The sequence below is a fragment of the Geotrypetes seraphini genome, chromosome 3 (assembly GCF_902459505.1).
Source record: "Geotrypetes seraphini chromosome 3, aGeoSer1.1, whole genome shotgun sequence".
Classification (NCBI taxonomy): Eukaryota; Metazoa; Chordata; class Amphibia; order Gymnophiona; family Dermophiidae; genus Geotrypetes; species Geotrypetes seraphini.
This window is the reverse complement of record NC_047086.1, coordinates 163,508,278-163,534,846: the sequence shown is the minus strand read 5'-3', so window position 1 is coordinate 163,534,846 and position 26,569 is coordinate 163,508,278. Positions and strand designations below refer to the sequence as shown.

At 41.9% G+C, this 26,569-nt stretch overlaps 1 protein-coding gene across 4 annotated transcripts in view; it reads left to right on the top strand.

The window, feature by feature from the left end:
- The window catches only part of TPD52L1 (TPD52 like 1), a 164,187-nt gene that overhangs the window by 31,866 nt on the left and 105,752 nt on the right, over positions 1 to 26,569 (top strand). For all 4 annotated transcript variants that reach the window (XM_033935692.1, XM_033935690.1, XM_033935691.1 and 1 more), the window contains exons 2-3: positions 13,366 to 13,481; positions 24,639 to 24,787. In XM_033935692.1, coding sequence (XP_033791583.1) covers positions 13,366 to 13,481; positions 24,639 to 24,787 — 265 coding nt within the window. The remainder of the gene's footprint in view (positions 1 to 13,365; positions 13,482 to 24,638; positions 24,788 to 26,569) is intronic.

Here is a 26,569-nt window from a genome sequence, read left to right as displayed (position 1 = left end):
AAACATAGAATATGACGGCAGAAAAGGGCTATAGCCCATCAAGTCTGCCCACTCTAATGACCCACCCCCCTGACTTTACTCCCTTAGAGATCCCACGTGAATGTCCCATTTTCTCTTAAAATCTGACACGCTGCTGGAAGCGCATTCCAGGTGTCCACCACCCTCTGAGTGAAGAAGAATTTCCTAGCATTTGTTCTGAATCTGTCTCCTTTCAATTTTTTTAAGTGCCCTCTTGTTTTAGTTTAAAAAGTTAAAAGTTAGAGAAAAAAAAAGTCACTGCTCTTTAAGCATGCGCAGACCATCTACAGATGGTCTGTGCATAGGTTGGGGGGCGTGATTCCGATTGCCCTCATTTGCATGAGGGCGATTCGTGAATCAGCCCCCCGGGACACGGATCGGATCCAATCCGTGCCCTTAGTGAATCCGGGCCATATTTCATTTTTATTCATGTTATTCTGAGGGTGAGTAAGAGCTCCAGCCTTTATTACTTATTTAAATTTGAGGACTGGGAAGATCAAATATAGGGGCTTTTTTCCCCCCACAAAAGCATGTTAAGCTGTTAGGGGCTGATTCTATAAATGAGCATCCTAATTGTAGGCATCCTACCACTGTCTAGCAGCCAATCGGGGCACATGTTTGTTTGTTTTTTTAAAAAACCCAAGGCAGGCTGTGTACTCTGTAGGCATTTATTGTGGTTGAGGGAAACGTGTCAGGAAACTCAAGCTCGCCCAAGGCCGAACATAAGCGTGGGCATGCTTTTGCTCAGACGTGGCCTTGGGCAAGCTTAAGTGGCCCTAAGCATCTCCCTAAGGCCATGACAGGTGCTAGCCTACATTTCAAATAGACATGGCCGCTGAGTTGATCTGAAACTCTTGATTTCTGATATCACAGCCTGCTTTGGGGGATGGGGTTAGAAATCTCTCCCTCCTCCCCTCCCTCCCACCTTACACACATACTTTCTTTTCCAATGATCAGGGATAGACCAGCACCCAAGACTCAATCTCTCATGACTCCTGTGCTTCTGAGTTTGGCAGAAAAGGAGGCAAAAGATTTTTCCCACTTCTATTTATTAACATTATGATATCATGAGCTCTTCCCTTGACACCTTCAAAATGGGAAGAGTCAAAACCATGCCTGTTCTTTACAATAAGCAAGGCAATGGCAAGTGGTACTCCTGCTTGAAAAGAACATAGAAATAACTTCCAGTACTTCCATTTCTACACCTATCTGACACTAGTTAGGCATGAAAATGGCTCATGCTAGTATTCTATAAAGACAGTTCCATGCAGAACTGCCTTGATAGAATTTGTGCTTAGTGTGTATCATCCCAACATCTAACTTTGGACACCATATACTGAATCTACTGTTATGCACATTAGGTGTACCATTACATAATAGCACTTAGGTGCCCCGTGGACAGTTTTGTGGGTAAGTTTTATACATGTAAGTGTTACCACATTCAAGGGGCACTTAAAGTAAATATAACCACCCAGTTATAGACTGTATGTGATTATCTTAAGGTGACCACACAGTTGCAAAGGTGACGGTGAAAGCTAGAAGGATGCTAGGGTGCATAGAGAGAGGTATGGCCAGTAGGAAAAAGGAGGTATTGATGCCCCTCTAGTGAAACCTCATTTAGAATATTATGTACAGTTCTGGAAACTGCACCTTCAAAAAGATGTAAACAGGGTGGAGTCGGTCCAGAGGAAGGCTACTAAAATGGTGCATGGTCTTCATCATGAGGCGTATGGGGATAGACTTAAAGATCTCAAGATGTATATTTGGAGGAAAGGTGGGAGAGGGGAGATATGATAAAGACATTTAAATACCTACATGGTGTAAATGTGCATGAGTCGAGTCTTTCATTTGAAAGGAAGCTCTAGAATGAGAGGGCATAGGATGAAGTTAAGAGGTGATAGGCTCAGGAGTAATCTAAGGAAATACTTATTTACAGAAAGGGTGGTGATGCGTGGAACAGTCTCCCGGAAGAGGTGGCAGAGACAGACTGTCTGAATTCAAGAAAGCATGAGATAGGCACGTGCGATCTCTTAGAGAGAGAAAGAGATAATGGTTACTGCGGATGGGCAGACTGGATGGGCCATTTGGCCTTTATCTGCCATCATGTTTCTATGTGTCTTTCTAAAATTACTCCTGAAAAGCTGCAGAAATTATGGCTAAAATGAAGCTATAGCTGCAGAAATTATGGCTAAAATGAAGCTATAGCCTTTAATGCTTCCTCAGGAACAAATGTCATTATTCACCCATTCAGAATAAGGACATATTCGGGGATGAATGCTGGGTAGAGTATTCTAGCCAGCATCCATCCCTCAACATGTCCATAACCAAGTTTCATCAATGCACGGGCGTTTTTGTCACCATGTGTACTGTGTTTGTGGGGTGTCAGGTCAAAAGCGCGCCAGGACAAAGGGGCGCCCAGACAATTGAGCGCAGCGCAGAGGCGTGCGCCGCTCTAAATTACTGTTTTTAGGGCTCCGACAGGGGGGCATGGGGGGAACCCCCCCATTTTACTTAATAGACATCGCGCCGCGTTGTGGGGGCATTGTGGGGTGTTGGAACCCCCCACATTTTACTGAAAACTTAACTTTTTCCCTATTAAGTAAACTGGGGGGGTTCCCCAACAAAACCCCCCGTCGGAGCCCCTAAAAACTGTAATTTTGTGCGGCGCGCACCTCCGCGCTGTGCTCAGTTGTCGGCGCACACTTTTGCTTTCGCGCCATTGTCTATGAACCGTTTGTGGGGGTTAATTTGGTAACTGCCATTTTATGTGCAAAAATGCTTTTATAAAATTACTCCCAGTGTGTACAAATAGAGTCACACAAAGTAATACAAAATTCATTAAGGTCATCCTAGGATACCTTCACTAAACAATAAATGTTACTTCCTTACTGAGGTAGCAGTGTGCAAATTCATATTGAAAATAGCTATGTAAACGAAACAGTGGCCCAAAATGCCGGAAGCAGTTTAGCTTTATTAAGCATTATTAAAGCAAATATCTCATGAGCTGGTAAACAGGCTAATTTTATTTTCTGCAGTTTAAGTAATACAGTAATAGCCAACATGAACTATTTTTCTTTATAGTTAAAGAACTAACCCCCTCCCCCCCTTTTTTACTAAGCCGCAGTAGAGGTTTCTACAGTGTCCTGGAGCGTTAAATACTCTGACGCTGCTTCGACGCTCATAGGAATTTTATGAGTGTCGGAGCAGCGTCGGACCATGTAGCACTCCAGGCTGAGGTAGAAACCTTTACCATGGTTTAGCAAAGGAGGGCCCAAGGGTTCCTTTTACAAAGCTGCGATAAAACTTGACCTTAGTGTGCCCTTACACTAAGGCCATTCCTACCACAGCTATTAATAACCCTAATTTTATTTTTATTTCATTAATGGCAGTGCGATTATGTTCAAATCACTGGAGGAATACAATTATATTCTGTGATGAAAGTCTATGGGTATTTCAGTAATCACAGCTCTTATATACAAATATACTAAATGCTATAAAAAATTTTTTAATTTTAAATGTGAAGTGCTCAGACCTTATAACCAGTGTTTTAAGTGTTATCACTAAAACGAGGTTACCAAAGGGACCATCATTGCCTTCACTGTCCCTCGACCACCTGAAGAATATTACCCAAACTTTCAGCGTGAGTAACTTGAATTAAATGGTGTACTTATCTTTAACAGATGGTAATCGGTGATGGTAATCCTCGTTCAAACCAAAAAAGAAAGTGATGTGCTTTTAAAAGATATAATTCTCTATGTGTGCCGTTTACTTCATAGTCCCTGTCCCCCCCTGATTGGCTTCCGAGATCAGACAGGATCAGGCACATTCAGGGTTTGAACGAGGATTACCATCACCGATTACCATCTGTTAAAGATAAGTACACCATTTAATTCAAGTTACTCACGCTGAAAGTTTGGGTAATATTCTTCAGGTGGTCGAGGGACAGTGAAGGCAATGATGGTCCCTTTGGTAACCTCGTTTTAGTGATAACACTTAAAACACTGGTTATAAGGTCTGAGCACTTCACATTTAAAATTAAAAATTTTTTATAGCATTTAGTATATTTGTATATAAGAGCTGTGATTACTGAAATACCCATAGTGCGATTATGTTGCCATTAGTGCAAGGCCATTTTATAAAACTGTAAGAGTAGTTGCCTTCAGTTATTTTGTAGGTGCTAAGGACTCCTATGTTATTCATGCATAGTAGTTTAGACCCACTTTCCACCCTTGAGGTGTTAGCTCAGTCCAGGCAGCACCCTGCCCCGGGACTGGGGCTTCAGCCCCTCGACTCCCAGTCTTATGGGTGGGCCACATTATCTCCCAGCATGGCAATTTCCTACAGTATTCTTTACACTTTTTCCAGTTCTCCCGTCCCGTTAATGACACACTAGCAAAACTCTTCTCAGCACTTTTGCCCACACCAGACTATGGCACTTCTGACCTGTTTTAAAGCTGGCCAGAGTGCAGGGGATGTACCACACTTATTGATCAGTTGGTTCTAATCCTCCCCCCATCCCGTTATCAAGTGCTTCATGTATCTAGGATAAGGGTGAACTTCCCAGTTATAAACACCCTTTCCTTTGATAGGGGTGTGTGTTTCCCTTAAGCAATAAACACATCAAACCCCTTTCGTATCTCAGGGGATTCTCTCACTCGCACATCAGTTTTATGTCCTAGAACTTCTTTATTCATTTTCAAACACCTGGTTTTATTCACTCATTTCTTCAATCAAACTGTCTTCTTCAACAGAGATCCACTCCTGAGTCACTGCAAACAGGCTCACTGACTCCTAGTTCCATTAAGTATTCATCTTTTAATGGCTTCTCACTGCTCTCTTACCATGGGGACAAACAGCCAATTGGGACAGATTCAAAATCTCTACCATCCCCCAGCCTTTCCCTCCCTGCTAACCTTGGCTTAAGAACATTAACTTTCCCAATCTGGTTCTCTCTGAAAGCAGAATTCCTTGAGCATTCGTGCCGTTCTCTGTAGCCCTGATCCATTGGCATTCTGGGCTGTCTGCTGATCACTACATTTGGCTCTAATTTATCTCTAGCCCATTCTCTTCCTGCTTTATAACCCTAAGCAACCACCGGTTGTACAGTATGCAACTCTGCTCCCCTAGCTACACCTCCTTGGTTAACCCCTTTTGTGTCCTATTTTATTCTCTGTGGCTTGCAGAGGCTCTGTTCAGGGTTTCTACAAAAGGAATAATAGGAAGGTGTGCTAGACTGTTTAGTCCTAGTAGAAAGTTGTGTCAGAGGAGAAGCTTCCGCCTAGAAAATGACACAGTGGTTGTTACCCGCGGCTAGCCGCGGGTAACCCGCCAAAACAGTGACCAAAAAAAAGGTCACCGTGAGTTTGGGGACAAGGCAATTCACCGCCCCGTGGAGCGGTGAATGGTTAGCACGCGCGGTGAACGAGCGTTCAATCTGGCAGCCCCCTCTCTACCGCTGGCCGGCTGGCCATGCATCTCCCTCGCTCCTTTTCCCTTACCTTCTCTTGTTGAAACTTCCTGTTTCCGGTTGCATCAGAGGAGACTTTTCTAGCAGGCAACCCGACGCGACTTTAAGGCTCCGGCTGTAATAGAGCGCATAGCCTTATAGAAATTGCCAGTTTCAACAAGAGAAGGTAAGGGAAAGGGAGGGAGGGAGGGAAATGCACAGCTGGCCGGCAGGAGGGAGCTGCTGGACCGCATGAAGGGTGCTGGGGGTGGGGGGATGGAGAGGAGAAGACGCTGAAGATGGGGACAGGGAGGTGAAAGGGACAGCGGGGACGGCAGAGACAGGGACGGGGCAGTGAAGGGGATGGCGGGGACAAGGCAGTGAAGAGGATGGTGGTCAGGGGACAGGGCAGTGACGGGGACAGAATTTTTCCCCGTGTCATTCTCTACTTCTGCCCACACACACATGACAGAAGGCAGGCAAGCTTTGCTGGCTTCAGTAAGTTTTATATGAAAGTGCCATGAAGGTAAGGGGGAGGGAGGGAGATAGATTTGGCTGGAGGGAGGGAGGGGGCTGTGCGCGATCGGTGACTGCGCGCCTTCCCTTCCTTAACTGCAGGGACAAGGCCATTCACTGCTCCATGGGGCAGAGGATGGCTTTGTCCCCGTGCCCACAGTGAGCACTTCCCCCCCCCCCACCGTTTTGGCGGGTTACCTGTGGCTAGCTGCAGGTAACTGCCACCATGTCATTCTCTATTCCTGACCTCTAGGTCGTGCCTGGGAGCCTCTGAGCATGCGAGAACATATTTGACATCATCTGTTCATGCTCAGAGGCCCTCCACACACAACCAGAGCTTTCCAAAACCCCAGCAACTGCTGGGTTTTGGAAAGTCCATCTAGGCACCCGTTCAATCCTCTAAAAAGAGGATGTGTCTGGTAACCCCATCCCTAACCTTAGGACTTGGGGCAGTTTTAACCCTGGCTGAGTCCACTGGAGGATTTCTACTCATGACAGGAGGTTGTCTGTCACAATATTTATTTCTTACATGATTGATTTATATCAGTTCCTCTATGATGATGCCTCTCCTAATTTGTGTTAGATTATTAACATATATCACCCTTCTACTTTACTCTTTTTCTCTTTACATGTTATGGTTATTGCTCTGTTTTTATGGCCTTCTTTATTTCTTAGCACTGTTAAATGTTTGATACTGTTGTTTTATATTATCAATTAATTGATTTATTATGCATTGTTCCTTTTCTATGAGATGTTCTGTTTTGCGATGGTGCTTTTGCCCTTTTCTTTGTCTAATCTATCATTTGAAACATTTTGTTTTTGTTTCAGAATAAATTTTGTAACTGTTTCATTGTTGATTGCTGTTATGATGTAAGTTATCAAAAGAAAATAATAAAGTTATTTGATTAAAAAAAAACAAAGCTTGTGTCTTTGTGGTTATAAGAAACAAATACATTTTAGAAATGTTTTGGCAGTGTGCCAAGAAGAGAGGAAAGGCATTGAAGATTACCTTGAAGTGGTAGTGGTGGTTGGTGGTTTCAGAAAACTGGAAGAATGTTTGTATTATCCATAGAAATAGGAAGATGGGGAGATTAGCTTGGAAGGAAAATAAGCTATGACATGGCCATGGTATGTTTTAAGTTGCGACTGGACAAACAAAACAAAAGAAACTTTAGATGAGCATACAAAATGCAGGCTATGTTTATTATATCAATTGTTAATTACAGTTAATGTTACCACCTTTTTACAAACCAAGGGACCCGACACGGTCCGTGTTTCGGTTAACACGGCTTCATCAGGGGTCCCTAGTTGACAAGGTATCAAATTAAACCGCAAACAAATATAAATATAAGCCTGTGTAGTTCGAAGGTAATCGCTTATGTTTGTTTTTGTTTGCAGTTTAAATTGATACCTTGTCAACTAGGGACCCCTGATGAAGCCATGTTAACCGAAACATGGACTGTATCGGGTCCCTTGGTTTGTAAAAAGGTGGTAACATTAACCGTAATTAACAATTGATATAATAAACATAGCCTGCATCTTGTATGCTCGTCTAAAGTTTCTTTTGTTTTTGTTTGTGCTGGCTGTTCCTCACGGCAGCTTATGTTGGATTGTCTTTTTGTTTTTAAGTTGCGACTGGAACATTCAGGCATATATGTACAACTTAGCTCTCTGTAGCACCAGATCAACTGTTAGTCTGAGCATGTTTCTTTTCCACCAATTTGGACAAAGTTTTTTTTCATTGTGACTTCAGTATTTTGATCTTTTATACTGAACTACAAGACGTTCAGACCCCCGATGCCAGGTGGAGATGCCAAAACCTCGCTCGTGTCGGGTCCAACCTTAAAGTAAGATTACCCGGAACTTGAACGTCCTTTTATGCTTTTCTTGTGTACCATAAAATATAGAGAATACGAGCCAGATTGGTGCGAGATTTATGAAAGTGGAGGTGTAGCATATTTCACTAGTTTGAAAACAAAAGGTCAGGGAAAGTGGCACAATAGTTGGGGAAGTAATAGTCTGGTGAAGATTTTTTGAGGACTGATATGATCACAGCATGTTTGGAGGCAGTAGAAGGTGATTGATAGAGTGAGAAGTGATAATGGAGAGGTTGACTGTAGAACTGAAGAGGTTATAGATATGAATTATTGGATTTGGATTTAATTGCTTATAGCAGTGTCTCTCAAACTTTTTTTTAGCTCTGACACACTAGAGCAAATGTTTTTTCATGGCACATTATAACTGAAATTATAAAATTGCAAATCAAGAAAAAATTAAAATTGGGAGTTATTTAAATTTCTTTAAGCTATGTATGGGTAATTGTAACAATGGTGAAACTAAAGTAGATAGAACTGCTAATCAATGCGATGGATGTGCTTGTTTTTGAGTGCAAATTAATTCAAAACATGGCTCGGTAGTCGAAAGCAAACACATTTCATCATCCAACATCTGCAGTTGTTCTCTTTTTTTCGATTTAATTTCTGTCAGAACCGAAAATCCAAGTTTGCAAAGATAAGATGGTCCAAACAGTAACAAAGCCTTGATTGCTTTGTTGCTAAAGTTAGGATAACTACTGCATAAAAAATATAAAAATAAGACTAAAATTACTTGCCATTAGTTTTAAAGGACCTGGGCGGTTGTATCCTTACACACAGAGACGCTCATAACTTCGACAGACTCTTGCATACGCGATGTACATGCCATTTATTCTAGTGTATACTTATGAAGGGAGATTTTAAAAATAAAGTAAAACTCTGGAATCTCGTGGCACACCTGGAATCTCTTCAGGGCCACCACTGTGCCTTGGCATACAGTTTGAGAGACACTGGCTTATAGATTTAAGCTTATCAAGCTTAATATCTTTAGGTAGGCCCAGCATAGCACTTTACAATCTTTCCAAACCTTTACCCAAAGTGATTTATAATTCAGATAAAGTAGGTAGGTCCCTGCACCAGAGACCTTATAGTCCAAGTTGGTATCTGGGACAGTAGAGGGTAAAGGCACTTGCCCAAAGTCATAAGAAACATCAGTGACAGAACAAGGGTCTGAACCTTGGCTTCCTTTGTCTCTTTAGAGCTTTAACCATTAGTTTGCTCCTTCACTGTATGGGATTGAAGGAACACATTAGATTTGTAAGGAGAACATTGGCAGTTTCATCTGTTTGATGTCAGAAAAAAAAAAAAAGAAAGTCTAGCAAGCGCTAAGAGAAAGGGATGAAGAAAGGTTGTCATGGAAGACATCAGTTATTATGGACAAAGCTATTAGACTAATTTTTGGATTGAAAAAGGAGATAGGATTACACCATGCATGTTGAAATTGCATTGGCTTCCTGGGTAAAGCTAGGATTAGGTTTAAATTTTTTTTGTATGGTGTTCACAATTTGTCAAGGGGCTGTACCTGTTTATATGCCTCCATTGTTATGTTATTCAGATAATAGATTACATGGATTAAGACAGTATTCCCTCTTTCTCTTCCCCAAAGTTAGAGGTATAAAATATACTAGAGCAGGGGTACCCAATAGGTCGATCACCAAGGCAAAGTGAGTCGATCGCGGAGCCCATCCCAGGCTCCGTGATAGATTCCACTTTGCCTTGGAGATCTACCGGGCCGATCAGCCTTCCTCTCCCCGACGTCAATTCTGCCGTTGGAGAGGAAGTTCGGGCCAGCAAATCGCTGCCTGGCTGGGCCGGAACTTCCTCTCCGATGGCAGAATTGACGACGGGGAGAGGAATGCTGGTCGGCCCGACGAAGTGAAGTAGGGAGAGCTTGGGGCGGTGGTGGCTTTAGGGCCTGTTACCCGATGGCGGCGACTTGGGGGCCTGTTTGCTGATGATGGCAGCAGTGGCTTGGTGGAGGGCAGGGAGAAAGAAAGAAAGAAAGGGAGCAGGCAGGGAGACAGAAGGAAAGAAGGGAAACAGAAAAAAAGAAAGGGGGCATGAAGAGAGAAAAAAAGAATGGGGGGCAGGGAGAGAGGAAGAAAAAGTTGGGGGAGGAAATGAGGTCTGGAGGAGAGGAAGCATACAGGCTGAAAGAAGGGAAGAAAGATTGGATGCACAGTCAGAAGAAGAAAGTGCAACCAGAGATTCATGACATCACCAGACAACAAGGTAGAAAAAATGATTTTATTTTCAATTTAGTGATCAAAATGTGTCTGAATTTATATCTGCTATCTATATTTTGCACTATGGCCCCCCTTTTTACTAAACCACAATAGCGGTTTTTAGCTCAGGGAACCTATGAGCGTCGAGAGCAGCGCTGGGCATTCAGCACAGCTCCCTGCGCTAAAAACTGCTATTGTGGCTTAGTAAAAAGAGAGGGGGGTATATTTGTCTATTTTTGTATGGTTGTTACTAAGGTGACAGTGCATAGAGTCATCTGCCTTGAACTCTTTGAAAAAACCCTGGAATAGGAATGGTAATTAACATTTTCTCAGCATACAGTGTGCTTTGTGTTTTTTTTTGTTAAATTTTATTGTTGGTAGATCATTTTGACTTGATCATTTTAAAAGTAGCTCGCAAGCCCAAAAAGTGTAGGCACCCCTGTACTAGAGTGTTCACTTCTACATAGGCTTTTCAAGCTGCTAAACTTTGGAGAACTTCACCAGATCAGACTAGCTTAAGAGTTTTAAAAAGGCCTTGAAGACTCATCTGTTTAAAGAATATGTGCTGAAAAGGTCTTATTTCTATTTTTAATTTACAGAATATTGTTTTACATTTACTGTATGTAAACCACTGTGATCTTTCTGAGAGGTATTGGCGGTATACAAATAAAAATTGTATTGTATTGTATAGATTCTGTAAATGGCGTCCAGATTTAAGTGCTAAACAAAATAAAAGCTGTGCGCTATTCTGTAAAAAGTGCTCCGAGTTGGGTTCCATTTATAGAATAGTGCTTAGCACCAAGATCCGCACCCAATTTTGGGCAGAAGGATTTACACCAGCTGATATCTGGTGTAAATCCTCATGCCTAAATTAGGTGCGGATCTGCCATATTCTGTAACGCTGCATGTAAATTCTAAGAACACCCCTGACCCTTCCTCACCCCTTTCATTGCCACACTCCTCTTTTGGGTCCATACATAAGAATTTATATGCACATCTTTATGGAATACCGACTAGCAAGATACGTGTATAAATTCAAATTATTGCCAATTAACTGCTCATTTGTCAATTAAGTTCTGCGTGCAGTTATGGAATGTGCCCTATATAGAATCTTGGGTGACAGGGCAAATGTGAAGGAAGGGGGCAGTCTGAAAAGACAGCTGAGTACAGCAAAGAAATGGTAGGGATTTGGAAGCACAGAAATTTGAAATAGGAAATAAGAATTGCCATGCTGAGTGAGACCAAAGGCCCATCCCATCCAGTATCCTGTTTCCAAGAGCGGCCAAGTCAAGTCACAAGTGCCTGGCAGAATACCAAGAAGTAGTATTGTGTATGGGCTGATTAAATGGGCATAATCTTAAGGAAGAAGCAGCAGAAACTGAAGTACTGCCTAGCAAAGTGTGTGGGAGAAAAGATTTAACATCTCAAGACTGAAAGAAGCAACTGAAACAGTTTTTTTTAGAAGCAAGTCAGGTCTTGGAGCAAGAAGATGAAATGAATAAGAGGTAATGAATGTAGGCAAACCTTTTTGAAACTAAGTGCAAATTCCATAGGAAAGAGGGAGTAAGGGGTAGATAGGGATAAGGTTGGAGCAGTAATGGGTTGATTTGTCTGACTGACTACATTATGACTTACCATTCCCATTTCTGGTCCTTTAAAAGTATCTCCAGCTGAATGGAGGTGTAATAGTAGTGACGAGGAAGAGGGGTTTTGTGGGAATGGTGATGACTGGATGAAAAAGAGAAACTGTTGAAACTTGTGAGTAGTGGACAAGGCAAAAGAGAAGATATTGGACAAAGAAAATGGAGATTGTAATGAAGGGAGCATTAGGTTCAGTGTTTTGAATAACGAAACGGGGAGTAAGAATATGGAGTGGGAATATGAGAGATTAAAAAAGGGGGAGACATAGGAAGCAAACTGACGAGGTGGTGCAGACCTAAGAAAACTGGAATCCTGTTGACAGGTTCATTTGCCATACTGACTCATTGGTCAAAGGAGAGCAAAATGGCCTGAGGAAGCCCTGATGAGTCATGAAGGGGAGAGTGTAGCGCAGTGGTTAAAGCTACAGCCTCAGAACCCTGTGGTTGTGGGTTCAAACTCATGCTACTCCTTCTGACCCTGGGCAAGTCACCCAATCCCCCCCATTGCCCCAGGTACATTAAATAGATTGTGAGCCTTCCAGGACAGACAGGGAAAAATGCTTGAGTAACTGAATAAATTCAAGTAAACCATTCTGAGCTAACAGTATAGAAAATTGAAAAAATAAATAAAATAACTGCAGTAAGTTGGAGTAATATGTAGCTATAACCAACCCAACTGTACATTGTTCCTTGATAAAGACAAGATCTCCATTTTGGACTTCCTGGACCTTTGATTCACAGGTGTATATATTTCTGGCCTTTCCTTCACTCCTATACAACTAAGCATACTATCATATTTCTTGTAGGCTTATATATATATTAGTTTTTTAGCCTGTTACATTAACGGGTGCTAGAATAGATGTGTAGACTTGGTCATTTTTTTCTTTCTTTCTCTCTGCCCCCTGTCTGTTTTCCTTTCTCCCTTACTTTTACCTCCCCCATGTCCAGCAGCACCCCTTCCTTGCTCCCCCTGTCCAGCAGTAGCCCTTCTCTGTTCATTTTACCTCCCCCCTTGTCCAGTAGTACTCTTTCTCTCTTACCTGCTCACTGTCCAGCATCTGCTAGGCCGGGCAGCCTCAGGGCTTTTGCTAGGCCGGCTCGCTTCGCATTATTGATGTGGGCCGGCCTGGCAAATGCCCCACGGCTGCTGCCACTGCTGGTCCACAAGAAATATGACAGTATGCTTAGTTGTATAGGAGTGAAGGAAAGGCCAGAAGTGAAGTAGAGACTGCAGTATTTTTAACATGAAAACAAAATTAGCAGATTAGATGGGTCATATAATCTGTGTCCTCCTATCTTGTGTCTATTACAGGCAACTTTCCATTCTTCTATGTATGGAGATGAACTGAAAAATCATGGTCTAGGATAGTGATCAGAAACCCACTTATATTTTTAGGATTTTTCTTTAGATGAGCTTCATCAGAATCTGACTGTAGAATCTGACAGAATGCCTACAAAATGGGAAAAATGGCAAAAGTCCTCTATATGATAAGGGATTATTTTTCCTCAGATTTTTTTTTTTTTCCAAGTATTGTATTGTGATTTAATAAAACCCCCATTCATGGAACTTTGACAAGATTGACAACCATAGGGTCCTGGTTTGATTTGGAATTGTGTATGTAACCTCCAGTCTCTTCTCTCCAAAGATCTGCTGGAGACACAGCCCCTGCAGGAGATAGATGAAGACCTGACCGCGGAGGCAGATAATATCCAAGTGATTTCTGAGGAAGAACGAGAGGAGCTAAAGGTTGAACTAGATAAGGTATGGCCCTGTGGCAGTGTTGGCCTGTGCCAAATGTCCCACTCTTTTGGACATCTGTCTGACACAATAGTGTGGAACTGGAAAAATTCCACCTTAGAAATATACTTATTAATGTATCTCTAGTATTAAGCTAGGATTCTTCTGGAACTAGTAAGATCATTAAGTGCATGTACTATGTATGACCTCTTTGCTGAATCTGCATGTCATTGCCCTTCTGGAAAGAAAAACATAATAAGTCACTTGTATCTTGGGGTAGTGACCAGTTTATAACCCTAATAAACACTAGGCTTCCAGATGGTCAAAAGGGTGAAGGAGAGTATCATGGAAGAGTAAACTAACCTATGTACTTGTAATAATGAATCTATTTTTTATGTATTCATGTGATCCCTTTGTGTTTTAAGATGCCAAATTATCTATAAGAGGAGGAGCTGGCTTTTGTCCAGAGTTTAGAACATACTACTGTGTTAACCTGAAAATAAGACCTACCCCGAAAATAAGCCCTAGCATGATTTTCGGGGTAGGTCTTAATATAAACCCTACCCCCCAAAATAAGCCCTAGTCGCCAGCAGCAGCGTTTCCCCACACAATCCCCCCCCCCAACCCTTCCATCTCTCCCGCCAACCACGAGATCGAAATGCTGTACTTTGTAACAAATGGCAGCATCGCAGCAATCTAGACAGGCTGCTTTGTGGCCTTCTCCTTACCAGGCGTTCCTCTGCCACATTACTGATGATGTCATCAGCAATGTGGCACACGCGCCTGGGTAGGAGAAGGCCGTGAAGCAGCCTGTCTAGATTGCTGCGATGCTACCGTTTGTTACAAGGTACAGTATTTTGGTTGACGGGAGAGATGGAAGGGTCGGCGGGGGGGGGGGGGGGAGAGGTATACAAGCTGCAAGGGTTCTGCTGCACAGGGTAAGAGGGGAGGAAAGATGCTGCACATGTGGGGGGAGAAAGGAAATAGGAAGAATTGTGGTGGAGGAGAGGAAGGGAGAGATGATCATTGTACAGAGAAAAAGAAGACCTACCCCAAAAATAAGACTTAGTGTCTTTTTTGGGCCCAAAATTAATATGACAGTGTCTTATTTTTGGGGAAACACGATGTCTGCCTTTAAGACTTATGTGTTCTCATATATTGATATATTACTAAACAATTGTTAAACTGAGCAGAAGCTACTGTTTATTTCCACGATAGCAGAAGAAAAAAGTACAAGTTGTGCTGCAATTGTTTGTCATTCAGCAAAATTATCTCATAAACCAGAATAATGAAAGGTGATTTGCAGAACCACACAGGGCAAGAACTCTGTGCTGGTAAAATGCTCGAGTCTTTCTTGTGTTATGTAGAAGAATCACTTTTCTTCCCATGCATTCCCAGTGATAGCATGTGATCACTGGTATATTATTATAAAACGGTCCATTTGTTAAATGTGAGTTGATGGTTTATGAGTTAAGTCTGAAATGAGAATAAAATATGCTTATAAGACTTCTGCTTTAGGGGGCCAGCTCTGTGCTTTTCTGTCTTGTCTGTTGTGGTTTTTTTTTTGTATTCTTTTGCAACTTCACTTTCATATGCAGCATTGTGTAATGTATGACAGCGGTGTTTTATAAATGATTCTAACCCTTTATGTTTATTCATCAGAAATTGCCCCTTTTGCAGAGACAGGGACTTGTTCATAAGAACATAAGCATCGCCTCTGCCGAGTCAGACCATAGGTCCATCGTGCCCAGCAGTCCGCACCCGCGGCGGCCCCCCAGGTCCATGACCTGTAGTGTTCTTTCACTTAAGACATTTTATCCTTTATAGTACCCCTCTAGCTATACCCCTCAATCCCCTTTTCCTTTAGGAACATGTCCAACCCCTTTTTGAAACCCAAAATCGTACTCTGCTCTACCACCTCCCCCGGAAGCGCATTCCAGGTATCCACCACCCGCTGGCTGAAGAAGAATGCTTCATCTAAACCCATTGCTCCTATCCTGTTCCACATTATCTTCTGACAAACAGTAAGAACAAACTGGAAAAAGCTTTATTTCTTCAAAGAAAAGACATAGAGATAGTAAAGAGGATTATAGGCTTAGGAGTAGGGTTACCAGATTTTCCACTTGGAAAATCCGGACCCCTAGACCTGCCCCCCAGGCCTGCCCAAATCCACCCAGCCCCGCCCCGTTATGCCCCAGCCCTGCCCCCCACTGCCTGCCTGAGAGTGATTTGTTCCAAGCTTTTCAAAATCCGGACAAAGTGCTGGGTTTTGGAAAAGCCGTCTGGACCCCTGGACATGTCCTCAAAAGGAGGATATGTTCGGAGAAATCTGGACACCTGGTAACCCTACTTGGGGGTATGTGTATTCCCATTTTATAGCGTTTGGTTGAGGATGGGATGGAGAGTTCTTTGACAGCTGGAATGATTTAGATGGGCTGGAATGAGCTTTGATGGAGAATTCAGTAGATGGAACCTAAGCACAGTACTGGGCAGAGCTTTGGGTTCTGGCCCAGAAATAGCTAAGAAGGAAAATTTAAATTAGTAATTTAAAAAAGAGGGTAAGCTTGGGCAGACTGGATGGACCATTCGGGTCTTTATCTGCCATCATCTACTATGTTACTATGTATAAGAGGCTTGGGGAGGCTAAGGGCCTGATTCTCTTTAGAATGCCGATCTCAGTGGATGCTTAAAAGCGACCACTGATTGCATGTCAAGTCACGCATTGGAATTCTAAAGAAAATTGTGTCTGCATCGCTGAACAGATGCCTTAAATGTAGGCATCCTTCCCCCCATCTTTTTTTTTTTTTTTTTTAAATGTGTGTCACGATTGACTGAAAGACAACAGTAGGACGCCTACCATCGCCTGCCATCAGGACACACGTTTGCAAAATCTTTTTTTGAGATAAGGAGATCAGAACTGAATGCAATACTCAAGGTGAGGTTGCACATTGAGTGATACAGAGACATTATAACATTCTTAGTCTTGTTTACCATCCCTTTTCTAATAATTCCTAGCATCTTGTTTGCTTTTATGGCCGCCGCCACCCATTGGGTAGAAGGTTTCAATGTATTGCCCATGATGACACCCAGTTCTTTTTCTTGAGTGCTGACCCTCAAGGTGGACCCTAACTTCCAGTAACTATGATTTGGATTATTCTTCCAAATGTACATCACTTTGCATTTGTTCACATTAAATTTCCTCTGCCATTTGCCAGTCTTCTAATTTCCTAAGATCTTCCTGCAGTTTTTCACAGTCTGCATGCATTTTAACAACTTTGAACAGTTTAGTATCATCTGCAGATTTAATCACCTCACTTGTAGTTCAAATTTCCAGATCATTTATAAATAAGTTAAATAGCACCAGTCCCAGTACAGATCCCTGCGGCACACCACTATTTACCCTCCTCCATTAGAAAAAAATGGCCATTTAACCTTACCCTTTGTTTTCTGTCTGATAACCAATTCTTCCCCCCCCAAAAAAAAAAAAAATAAATAAAATCTTAGTTTAAAAACTGCTGTATTTCCTTTTTATGCAATTCACCTTCAACAAACACTTCCAGTATACTAAACTATTAGTGACCATTCACGATCATGTTAAGTTTTATAGTCAGGTAATTTTGATCCTCAGAGGGTTAAACCATCCCATAGGTTCATGTGAAACATCACAGAACCCGATCTTCATAGGATCAACTTGACTTTTTTCCTTTTTAATTAATTATTTCTTTTATACTTTTTTACTTTTTCTTTTTATGTAATGAACTACGTAGAAGCCAGTATTATGGGAGCGCCTCTAACATTAGTGCTAGCAACCTGGTTTGCATATTACCATCAGTAATAGAGGTACTGGGAGGAAGGGGAGAGACAGCTGGCACCTGTGAGCACTTGAAGTCTTTTTTCCTTGAGCTACAAATGTAATTTAAATTATAAGATCAGTAAGTAAGCACAATCATTCGGATTTCCATACATAGATGAGTTGATATTGTCTCTTTTGACATAGACTAGCAGGATTTTTACAGCTGTACCAGAGCTACACAGTGAGGGATTCTTTTCTTGCTGCTATAAAAAAATGCCCCCACCCACAAGGATTTCAATTTGCACTCCTCTACCTAGCCCTGCCTTATACTTTACTAAGCCCCAACCACTTTATCTTCCCCAAACAGCCGAGGCACTGTCTGCCTATGTTTATAGTGATAGTGTATGTATATATTTTATAATTTCCTTGTTGGCATTAAGGGCTGAATTCAGTGAATGGCACTGAAAAACAGGTCCTGGGAAAAATTCACGCTAGTCGCTGTTTTATAAAGAGCACTTAGTCCATATTTTGGCACCCAGCTTTGGACATGAAAATTTCCCCCAACTGAAACCTGGTGTAAATCCTGGCATGCAACTTGGGCGCGTAGCCCCCCCCCCAAAAAAAAATTCTATAATTATGTGCATAATTCTTTGGAATGTCCTGACCTGAACCCTTTCTTGGTGCATGCACGAATATTTTGGGAACGGATCTTTACAGAATCACACACAGCCACATCTGCAGGTGAATCCAAATTAGGGCCAATCATTGTGAAGAATTGATTGTTAATGGCTTATTAACTAATTAATTTGCACACGGATCTCAGGACTGTGCACAAAATTGGGCATCCTTTATACAATCCAGAGGTAAATGTCAGCTACCTGCTCATTTGGATCTGGCTTAGAAACATAGAAATATGATGACAGATAAAGGCCAAATGGCCCATCTAGTCTGCCCATCCACAGTAACCATTATCTCTTTCTCTCTCTGAGAGATCCCACATGGATAAGAGTGCAGCTGTGCTTACCTCTGTGGTATTTAACACCACCACAAAATTGAAGGCAAGAGCGAGTTATTACACTTGGCTCATTTAGAATATTGTGTACAATTCAGAGAACGCACCTTCAAAAAGATAAAAACAGGATGGAATCGGTCCAGAGGAAGGCTACTAAAATGGTCAGTGATCTTCATCATAAGGCGTATGGGATATATATATACTTTGGGGGAGTGTGTGGCGCAGTGGTTAAAAGCTACAGCCTCAGCACATTGGGGTTGTGGGTTCAAACCCATGTTGCTCCTTGTGATCCTGGGCAAGTCACTTAATTCCCCCATTGCTCCAGGTAAATTAGATAGATTGTCAGCCCACTAGGACAGACGGGGAAAATGCTTGAGTATCTGAATAAATTCATGTAAAGCGCTCTGAGCTCCCTTGGGAGAATGGTATAGAAAATTGAATAAAAAAATAAAAATAAATACTTTGAAGGAAAGGCGGGAGAAGATATGATAGAAACATTTACTACAACTATTAATTATTTCTATAGCGCTACCAGACGCACGCAGCGCTGCACAGAGTCACAAAGAAGAAGAAAACAGTCTCTGCTCGAAAGAGCTTACAATGTAAACATCCAAGACAGACAAACAGGTTGTCATGGATACAGTTAAGGGGAATAGATAATCAGCAGGCTGGATTGGAGGCCAGAGGAGTAGGATTAAGGATTGAAGGCTATATCAAAAAGGTGGGGTTTCAGTCTGCTTTTAAACAAGCACCGACACATACACTAAAAATGGGTTGGGAAAGGTAGGAGGCAAACCAGGAGAGGACAGATTCACAAAATCCAAATGAGAAGAGCGTATCGAGGAGTAAGCTGTGATTAACAGTACTGAAGGCAGCAGACAGGTCAATAAGGATGAGGATAGAGTAAAGGCCCTTAGATCTGGCCATGAATAAATGCCCATGAGGCAAGTCTTTCATTTGAAAGGAAGCTCCGGACTGATAGAACATAAGATGAAGTTCAAAGGTGATAGGCTCAAGAGGAATCTAAGAAAATATGTTTTTACAGAGAGGGTGGTAGATGCATGGAATAGTCTCCTGTTAGAAGTGGTGGAGACAAATACTGTGTCTAAATTCAAGAAAGTGTGAGACAGGCACGTAGGATCACTTAGGGAGAGGAAGAGATTGTGGATGGGCAGACTGGATGGGCCATTTAGCCTTTATCGGCCATCATGTTTCTACATTTCTAAAGAAAAATGTACAAGGTGCAGGAATTTATTCAATAAAAGTCCATTAAAACGTATATAAACAGTATAAATAAAATAAATGTATCCAAGTAATTGGTCTTTGTTCTCATTTGTACCGGATCCGACACGGTCCGTGTTTCGAAAAACACTTCTTCCTCAGGGATCCTACGGGATAAAGGGGATATATGCTGTGACAGTGATGTGGAAACATAAAAACATAAAGCCATAAAGTCAATGGTGCGTACGGAGAATACATGAAGGGTGGAAATATGGAGTGACAGTACAAGTGTCTAAAAGGAGTGATATGGTGTCTTAAATCTCTCCACTGTAGTTCCTCTCTCATCTTTCTTCCTGTAAACCATGCCGAGCTCCGCATTCGTGGAGATGGTGCGGTATATAAACCCAAGGTTTAGTTTAGTTTAGGGCAAAAGGCAATCCTGTTGAAATAAAAATGTTGCAAAGAGTCATACAAAATAAAAAAAATTTTGCAAGTATAGATAATGAGGTGATGGAGTGCTTTGTACAATCATTCTGTGGTACTAAGATATGTGGGAGATCTGTGAAAATAAAAATGAGCAGTAATGATAAACATACCAAGATGATCAGTACATGAATATCAAAAAACAAATAGGATAGAACAAGCAAAAAAATCTACAAGTGGAAAATAAACAAATGAATGAATGAGTAAAGGAATGAATGAATTAGACCAATACATAAATAAAATCAAACCATGAGAGAAACATGGTTGTGTGAACCACCAGTTTCTGTAGCTTTGATGGAATCTAACCCAAAAAATATACTAATGACGTAGAGAAAACCAAATAATGGATAAAATACTGAAAAAAATGCCGACTTGCCTCCCATGTTATAAAAAATAACCAGTGTTGGTGCTTTAAAAAAACAAACACACCGTGGGGACAATCGGAATACTAAAGGGCTTTGATAGTACCACCAATGTTCAGCTAGTGCGGGCTGAACTGTAAAAATAAAGGACAACCAGGCTGAAGAACTACTAAAAGTAAAATGCCATGGTTTTACATGACGAATTGAGCAAACAGCAAAGCGTAAAGTGTTGCATAATACCCCAAAAATATACAAGGTAGAAATCCGATATAAAGAAATTGTCGGGAAAGTGAGGGCTTACAAAAAATCTACAGACTCGCATAGGTGAGGGCAACAATATAAAGTAAACAGTGTGAAATACATCTGTGAAAATCAATGCATATGTTGTGAACCGAATATACTGAGATCTGACTTCAATTGTTAAATTCAATAGTGTGATGAAAGAAAATGAAATGTGGCTTACCAAACAAAACGGGCGTAAGACTCTCTTGTCACCGAGAAACACTCGGTGCTGGATGAAAGGACGCTGTGGGAAAAGGATAATAATATGCTGATGAACATGATGACGTAAAGCGTCAACTGTGAGAGGGAAATTCGAACTAGGCAGTCGTTATCTGGTAATAAGGAAATTAAGCAGTATACTGCCAGGGAAAAAAGGCAGCATGTCAGGTGAAGGGAAGAAAAGGAAAATGAGTATAGCAAGGACTTGGACAAAAAATAAACTGTAGGAACGGAGGCTAATAAAAACGTGGTGTTTGCGAGTTGAAATCGGTGAACTAAAAGTACGTAGCGGAAAAAATGAAAGGCATTGAGCATGTGGTGTTATTGAAAACTTAAAGACAAGTGTGGGAAGTATGAAAGCTATGTGTGACTGGATAAATTAAAATGTGATAAAGAGATATGTGGACCACAAAAATGGCTTGAAAACTGAGTACCTTCAGTCTGGTGTGTGGACTGTATAAGCCATATTGACCATGAGGACTGCTGAAAGTGTGTGAAAAATGTTAATATTGTGGAGGATATGAAAAGACATAACTGGTTAAAAATATATGTATATATGTTTCTTTATCAACACACTCAATCTTTATTGGAAATTATAAATATATAAATATAGATTCTCTGTTATAATAAATACCTTCTTCAAAAGAGAAAATCAAATTTTTCTAGAAGTATACTAAAACTATAAATATAAATATTCAATTAGTAGTGCTCAGTGAAAGCCATTCTGAACTTCAAGGCATGAAGAGCACGGGCCTCTACCAGTTCTGGCTTAAATCCATCATAGCACTCCTCCCTTCCTACCACTATAACCTTTAAAGACAAAAAGCTAGCTTTAAATATACGTAAATAGAGGAGTACTTATCTCTGCTGGTTTACTTTGTTGTCATGAAGCCCCGGCTTCTGCTTCAAGTCCAATCAAGTGCTCAGTGTTCCCCAATCACTCTCAAAAATTCCACACGAAAAACAAAAAACAAAATTTCAAAAAATATAAGAAAAAATCACAATCTGTCCAGTCCATGAGACAAAGTCCATATGATGTCCTGTTAATTATCCAAGTTCCCCAACTGCCTCGACACTGTATGTGCTCAAGGCCTTAGTTTCTGCTCTCTCAGAGATTCTCGAGATCTCTGAGAATCTCGGAGAGAGCAGGAACTAAGGCTTTGAGCATGCGCAGATGCTCAAGTCCCAGCAAAAAGAACGAGAGATCTTCCGGCACCGGCACCAGCATGTCCTGTGCGTTGGTGCCGGTGCCGGGTGCCAGATGGGGGGGTAAGTGATGCGTTCGGGTGGGTGATGGGTACGGAGAGGATGTCGGATCATGGCGGGGGGGGGGGTGATGCAAGCAGAGGGGGGATTCCGGATCACGGGGGGGATGGTGGATCACGCGGGTGGGGCCTTCGTGAGCGGGGAGGAGCAATGCCAGTTCTCAGGGGGGTAGAGCAGGGCCACTGGCCTCGGGGGGGGGGAGGGGGAACGAATCAAGTGAGTTTCCCTTACTTTCTATGAGAAAACTCGCTTTGATATACGAGTAATTTGGTTTACGAGCATGCTTCTGGAACAAATTATGCTTGTAAACCAAGGTACCACTGTACTTAAAAATTATCAAACTCACTGCTTATAAACTCTAAACATCCTCATACTGGATACGAGTCCTTCTCAAGACTTCATGGCGGCATTCCCGCTAGCAAATGCTCTCAATTCAACATTGACATGCCCAAACTGTTCTCTTCTAATCACATGACATCTGACATACTTCAAACCAATTGGGCAGTCTGAACTTAGCAACCCAAAGGCCATTCCACTGCTTTATTCAAACCTTTGGGGGTTACTGTGTCCCAGGAAAAAATAAATCTCTGTTCACAGTTAATCAACTGCCGGGAGACATTACCTCCATGAGTATTGTGAAATTGCTTTAAGACCACAAACTTCAAATCGGCTTCCTGATGATGCTTTGCAAGTCAGTATTCAACCAAAGGCGCTTCTTCTTTCAACTAAGGTGCTCAGCAATCCTCAACTTAATGGCTCAGTGAGTTTTCCCAATTTACATTAGATCATACGGGCATATAAGAGCATATAGCACTTGCATGGATATATAATCTGTATAGTCGTATAGCTCATAAGAACGATTGCTGTGAGGTATAGGCACCTTAGTAGTGATCAAAGCATGCTGGCAATATACACATTTACCACATTGGTGATGCTCCCGATTAACATCAGTCAGAGAACCTACAACTCTGGGACGCTTTATTAATTCCCCCAAATTCTGCCCCCGTTTATAAAATTTAAAATGTCTGACGGGCCAATTTTTAACACACCGGGTCAGAGTTTGACATGCCTGGCCTATAGGGAGAGGAGGAGATAGTGGATGCTACGGATGGGCAGATTGGATGGGCCATTTGGCCTGTACCTGCCATCATATTTCTATGTTCTCATTAATTTCTATGTTCTCATTAATTGGCTCCTCTTGTACTGTATATGTAGCTTCATAAAATCTGAAACTTGCTCATGTTTTTGCTGGCACTTATATGTGTAAAGCCCCATCTGACGCCACTATATATTTTTTCAGACTGTTTCTTTTTAACATATCTGTAGATGCTGTATTCATGTATTTCCAGATTTCCTTATACCTATAGTCCTGGATTCTCAAAAATTGCACCATTTTTTAGGCTCAATAAAACTCAAACTCAGTGAAAAAGGCCTTTGAAATGATGTTTTTAACTGAGCTTTTCGAGCCGCCTACCAGCGCCTAAAATATCGGCACCGGAATTGCACCTGTATAGGTGCTTTAGTCTGCCTAATGCCATTGTGGGCGCGGCAAACGCTGGAAGTGGCTTTGGGTGGCCTAAAGCACCTACAATGGCGTGATTCGCATCATAGGTAGGTGCCGGAAATGTAGGCCAGGAAAATCCTGGCCTACATTTCCAGTGCCTACCTTTGCCGGAGCGCAATTCTGTACCTGTCGTCATCGCATGATTGACATGCAAAGCAGCCGCCGACAACGGCACCAGTTACAGAATCCATTGTGCAAATGGTTCTGGGGTCAATATACAAAGTGATTTAAGCAGTCAGAAGAGGCTTCTGCTTGCGTAAATTGCACTCAGTTAGCCAGTCACCAATTATTAGTGGTACTTAACCAGAAAGGAGGATTAGAATCAAACCAGTGTTGTACGTTCATAATTTATAACACTAGGATGCACATTGTTACCCCTTCAGAGAAGGTGTGAATGTATTCGTATGTATAAGTGCTGGTTCTGAGGGACTATTTTATAAAGGCATATAAGCTCCTATGTTGCCTGTGTATAATATGTGGTTCTGGGGAAGTATGTCATAAGTGCCCTCTAGAAAAAATTATGCCATTGCATGTAGATGCATAGCTGAAATGACAGCCTGTTTGTTTGTTCTTTATCAGTAGTTTCTCTTCCATTACTGCTTGGGCTCAGCATATTGTCCATGGCTGTGGTCTTTCATCTAAGCCAGGGGTGTGCAACTCCGGTCCTCAAGGGCCAGAATTCATGCATGAGATCTATTTGTATGTACTGCTTTCAATGCATATTCATTGGGGAAATCCTGAAAACCCGACTGGATTCCGGCCCTCGAGGACCGGAGTTGCCCACCCCTGATCTAAACTGTAAGCCTTTGGGGCAGGACCTTGCAACCCTTTAAAGCTTTCATACAGGTTTTGGTATTGTTTTTTTCTCACCTGGCACCGTTGTATCTCACCTATCAACCTTTCTCTCCCATTGCACTGCATAAAACTGGTGGAACATGGTGATTAATGAGCTATTCATTCTCCATTTCATTTCCTTCAGCTGGAGGATGAGATTGCCACTTTGCGCCAGGTGTTGGCAGCCAAGGAGAAGTATTTGATGGAGATTAAACAAAAGCTGGGGATGAACCGGATGAACGAACTGAAGCAGAACTTCAGCAAGAGCTGGCATGATGTGCAGACATATTCTGCGTGAGTACAGAGCTGCTGCTGAAGCCACTTCTTGGATTTTAATTTTTTTACAAAGCTTGTTAATTTAGCTCTAAGAAACAAGAAAACAAATAAAATTTAGGCCACCTATATTGGAATTAAAATTCACTATGGAGTAAATATTTAGCTGACGATGGTGAGTTGTTGTTTTTTTTTTTTTGGTGGTGGGGGGGTTTAGCTACCATTAGTGTTTTTCCTGGATATTCAATTCTGATCCATGGGCAAGTACCAGCATTGAACACCCGGGTTTATGTGGCTGACTATTTCTTTTGTGGTTAAATGTGATATTAAGCATTTAACTGCCTAAGCAACAATACATAAAGACAGGACTAACTTTCCAGTCCGGTTTGGCTGCATAAAGTAGGCAATTTAGTACTAACTTTGCCCCCCCAGACTAGGGTTACCATATTTGCCAATGGAAAAACCCGGACGTATAGCCCCACCCCATTCCATCCCCAGCCCTGCCTTGTTCCGCCCCATTATGCCCCCAGCCCCGCCCCCAAAAAGCATGTCTGTTTGTCCTGACTTCCAGGCCGCGTCTGAAGGGCCTCCAGTTTGCGTGGATGCATGTGAGGTCATCTGTGCATGCTTGATGAAGACCCGTCTAGACGCAGCTGATGTTCAGGGTTTTCCAAAACCCAGACAAACTGCCGGGTTTTGGAAAGGCCGTTCAAAAGAGGACATATCTGGGTTTTCCCGGACTTCTGGTAACCCAGAGTGCCCACAAAAGCTTTCAATTTAGCAGTTTATGGTGATATTCAGTGGCACTTAGATGCCCTTTATAGAATCAGTCCCTAATTCGTTTCTTAAGTGCCTAACTTAAGTGGCAAAATATCTTTAATAGGTTCAATAATTGGAAAGAAAAAAAATTTAATTGTGTGATAGGCTCCTATTCGATTATGTGAAAGATAGGTGCCTATCACATGGCGCTTAGTGGTGCTTAACGCCTAAGTGGGTGTTTTTATGGGCACCTGAAATGTAGGCCTTAAAACCCCTCGCCACTAGCCGTGATTCTGTAAACTGCGCTTAAGTGTGATTGACAAGTGACCGGCGCCTATTTTTAGACACTGTTTATAGAATCAGCCCTAACTTGGTTAAGTGCCACTGAATTATCAGTGGATAGCCCTACATACATGATTTAACCAGCCAGGAGCCATTTCTGGACGGATATATTGCTTTGAATATTAATTGCTATATGCCTTCTGGATGCAGGAGCTGCCCTATTGAATGCATGCCAATTTATTTTGGTGTTTTTCTTTTAGTGGATTAGAGCTCGATTAAGCTTTCGTGGGCTCAGAATGGGCCAATTTGATTGCTGGATTTTAGCTCCGAGTGGGCCGAAATGAGTATCTATTTGTCCTTAATCCCATATTTAAGTATAGCTGAATTAGGGATGTGCTTTCTCCGGTGTGTGCAGAAGCTCTGTGCAACCTTAGGAGGTTAATGTAGCAGATCAATCTAAACTATTTTTTAATAGTAATAGTGATTGTATTTTTTTAGTGCTGGTTGCAAGATTAAAAAAAAAAAAATATATATATATATATATATATATACATGGACATATACACTGCCCCCTCCCCGTTCGCGGTTTCAGTAATCGCAATTTCACATATTCGCAATTTTTGGGGGGAGGGGGAAAAAAGAAAAAAAAAAACCCATCCTTAAGTCTTCCCCCCCGGCATCCCGGCCTTACCTGGTGGTCTAGCGGGCTTTCAGGGCAGGAGCGATCTTCCTATGCTCCTGCCCCATGCAGATCGCCATTAG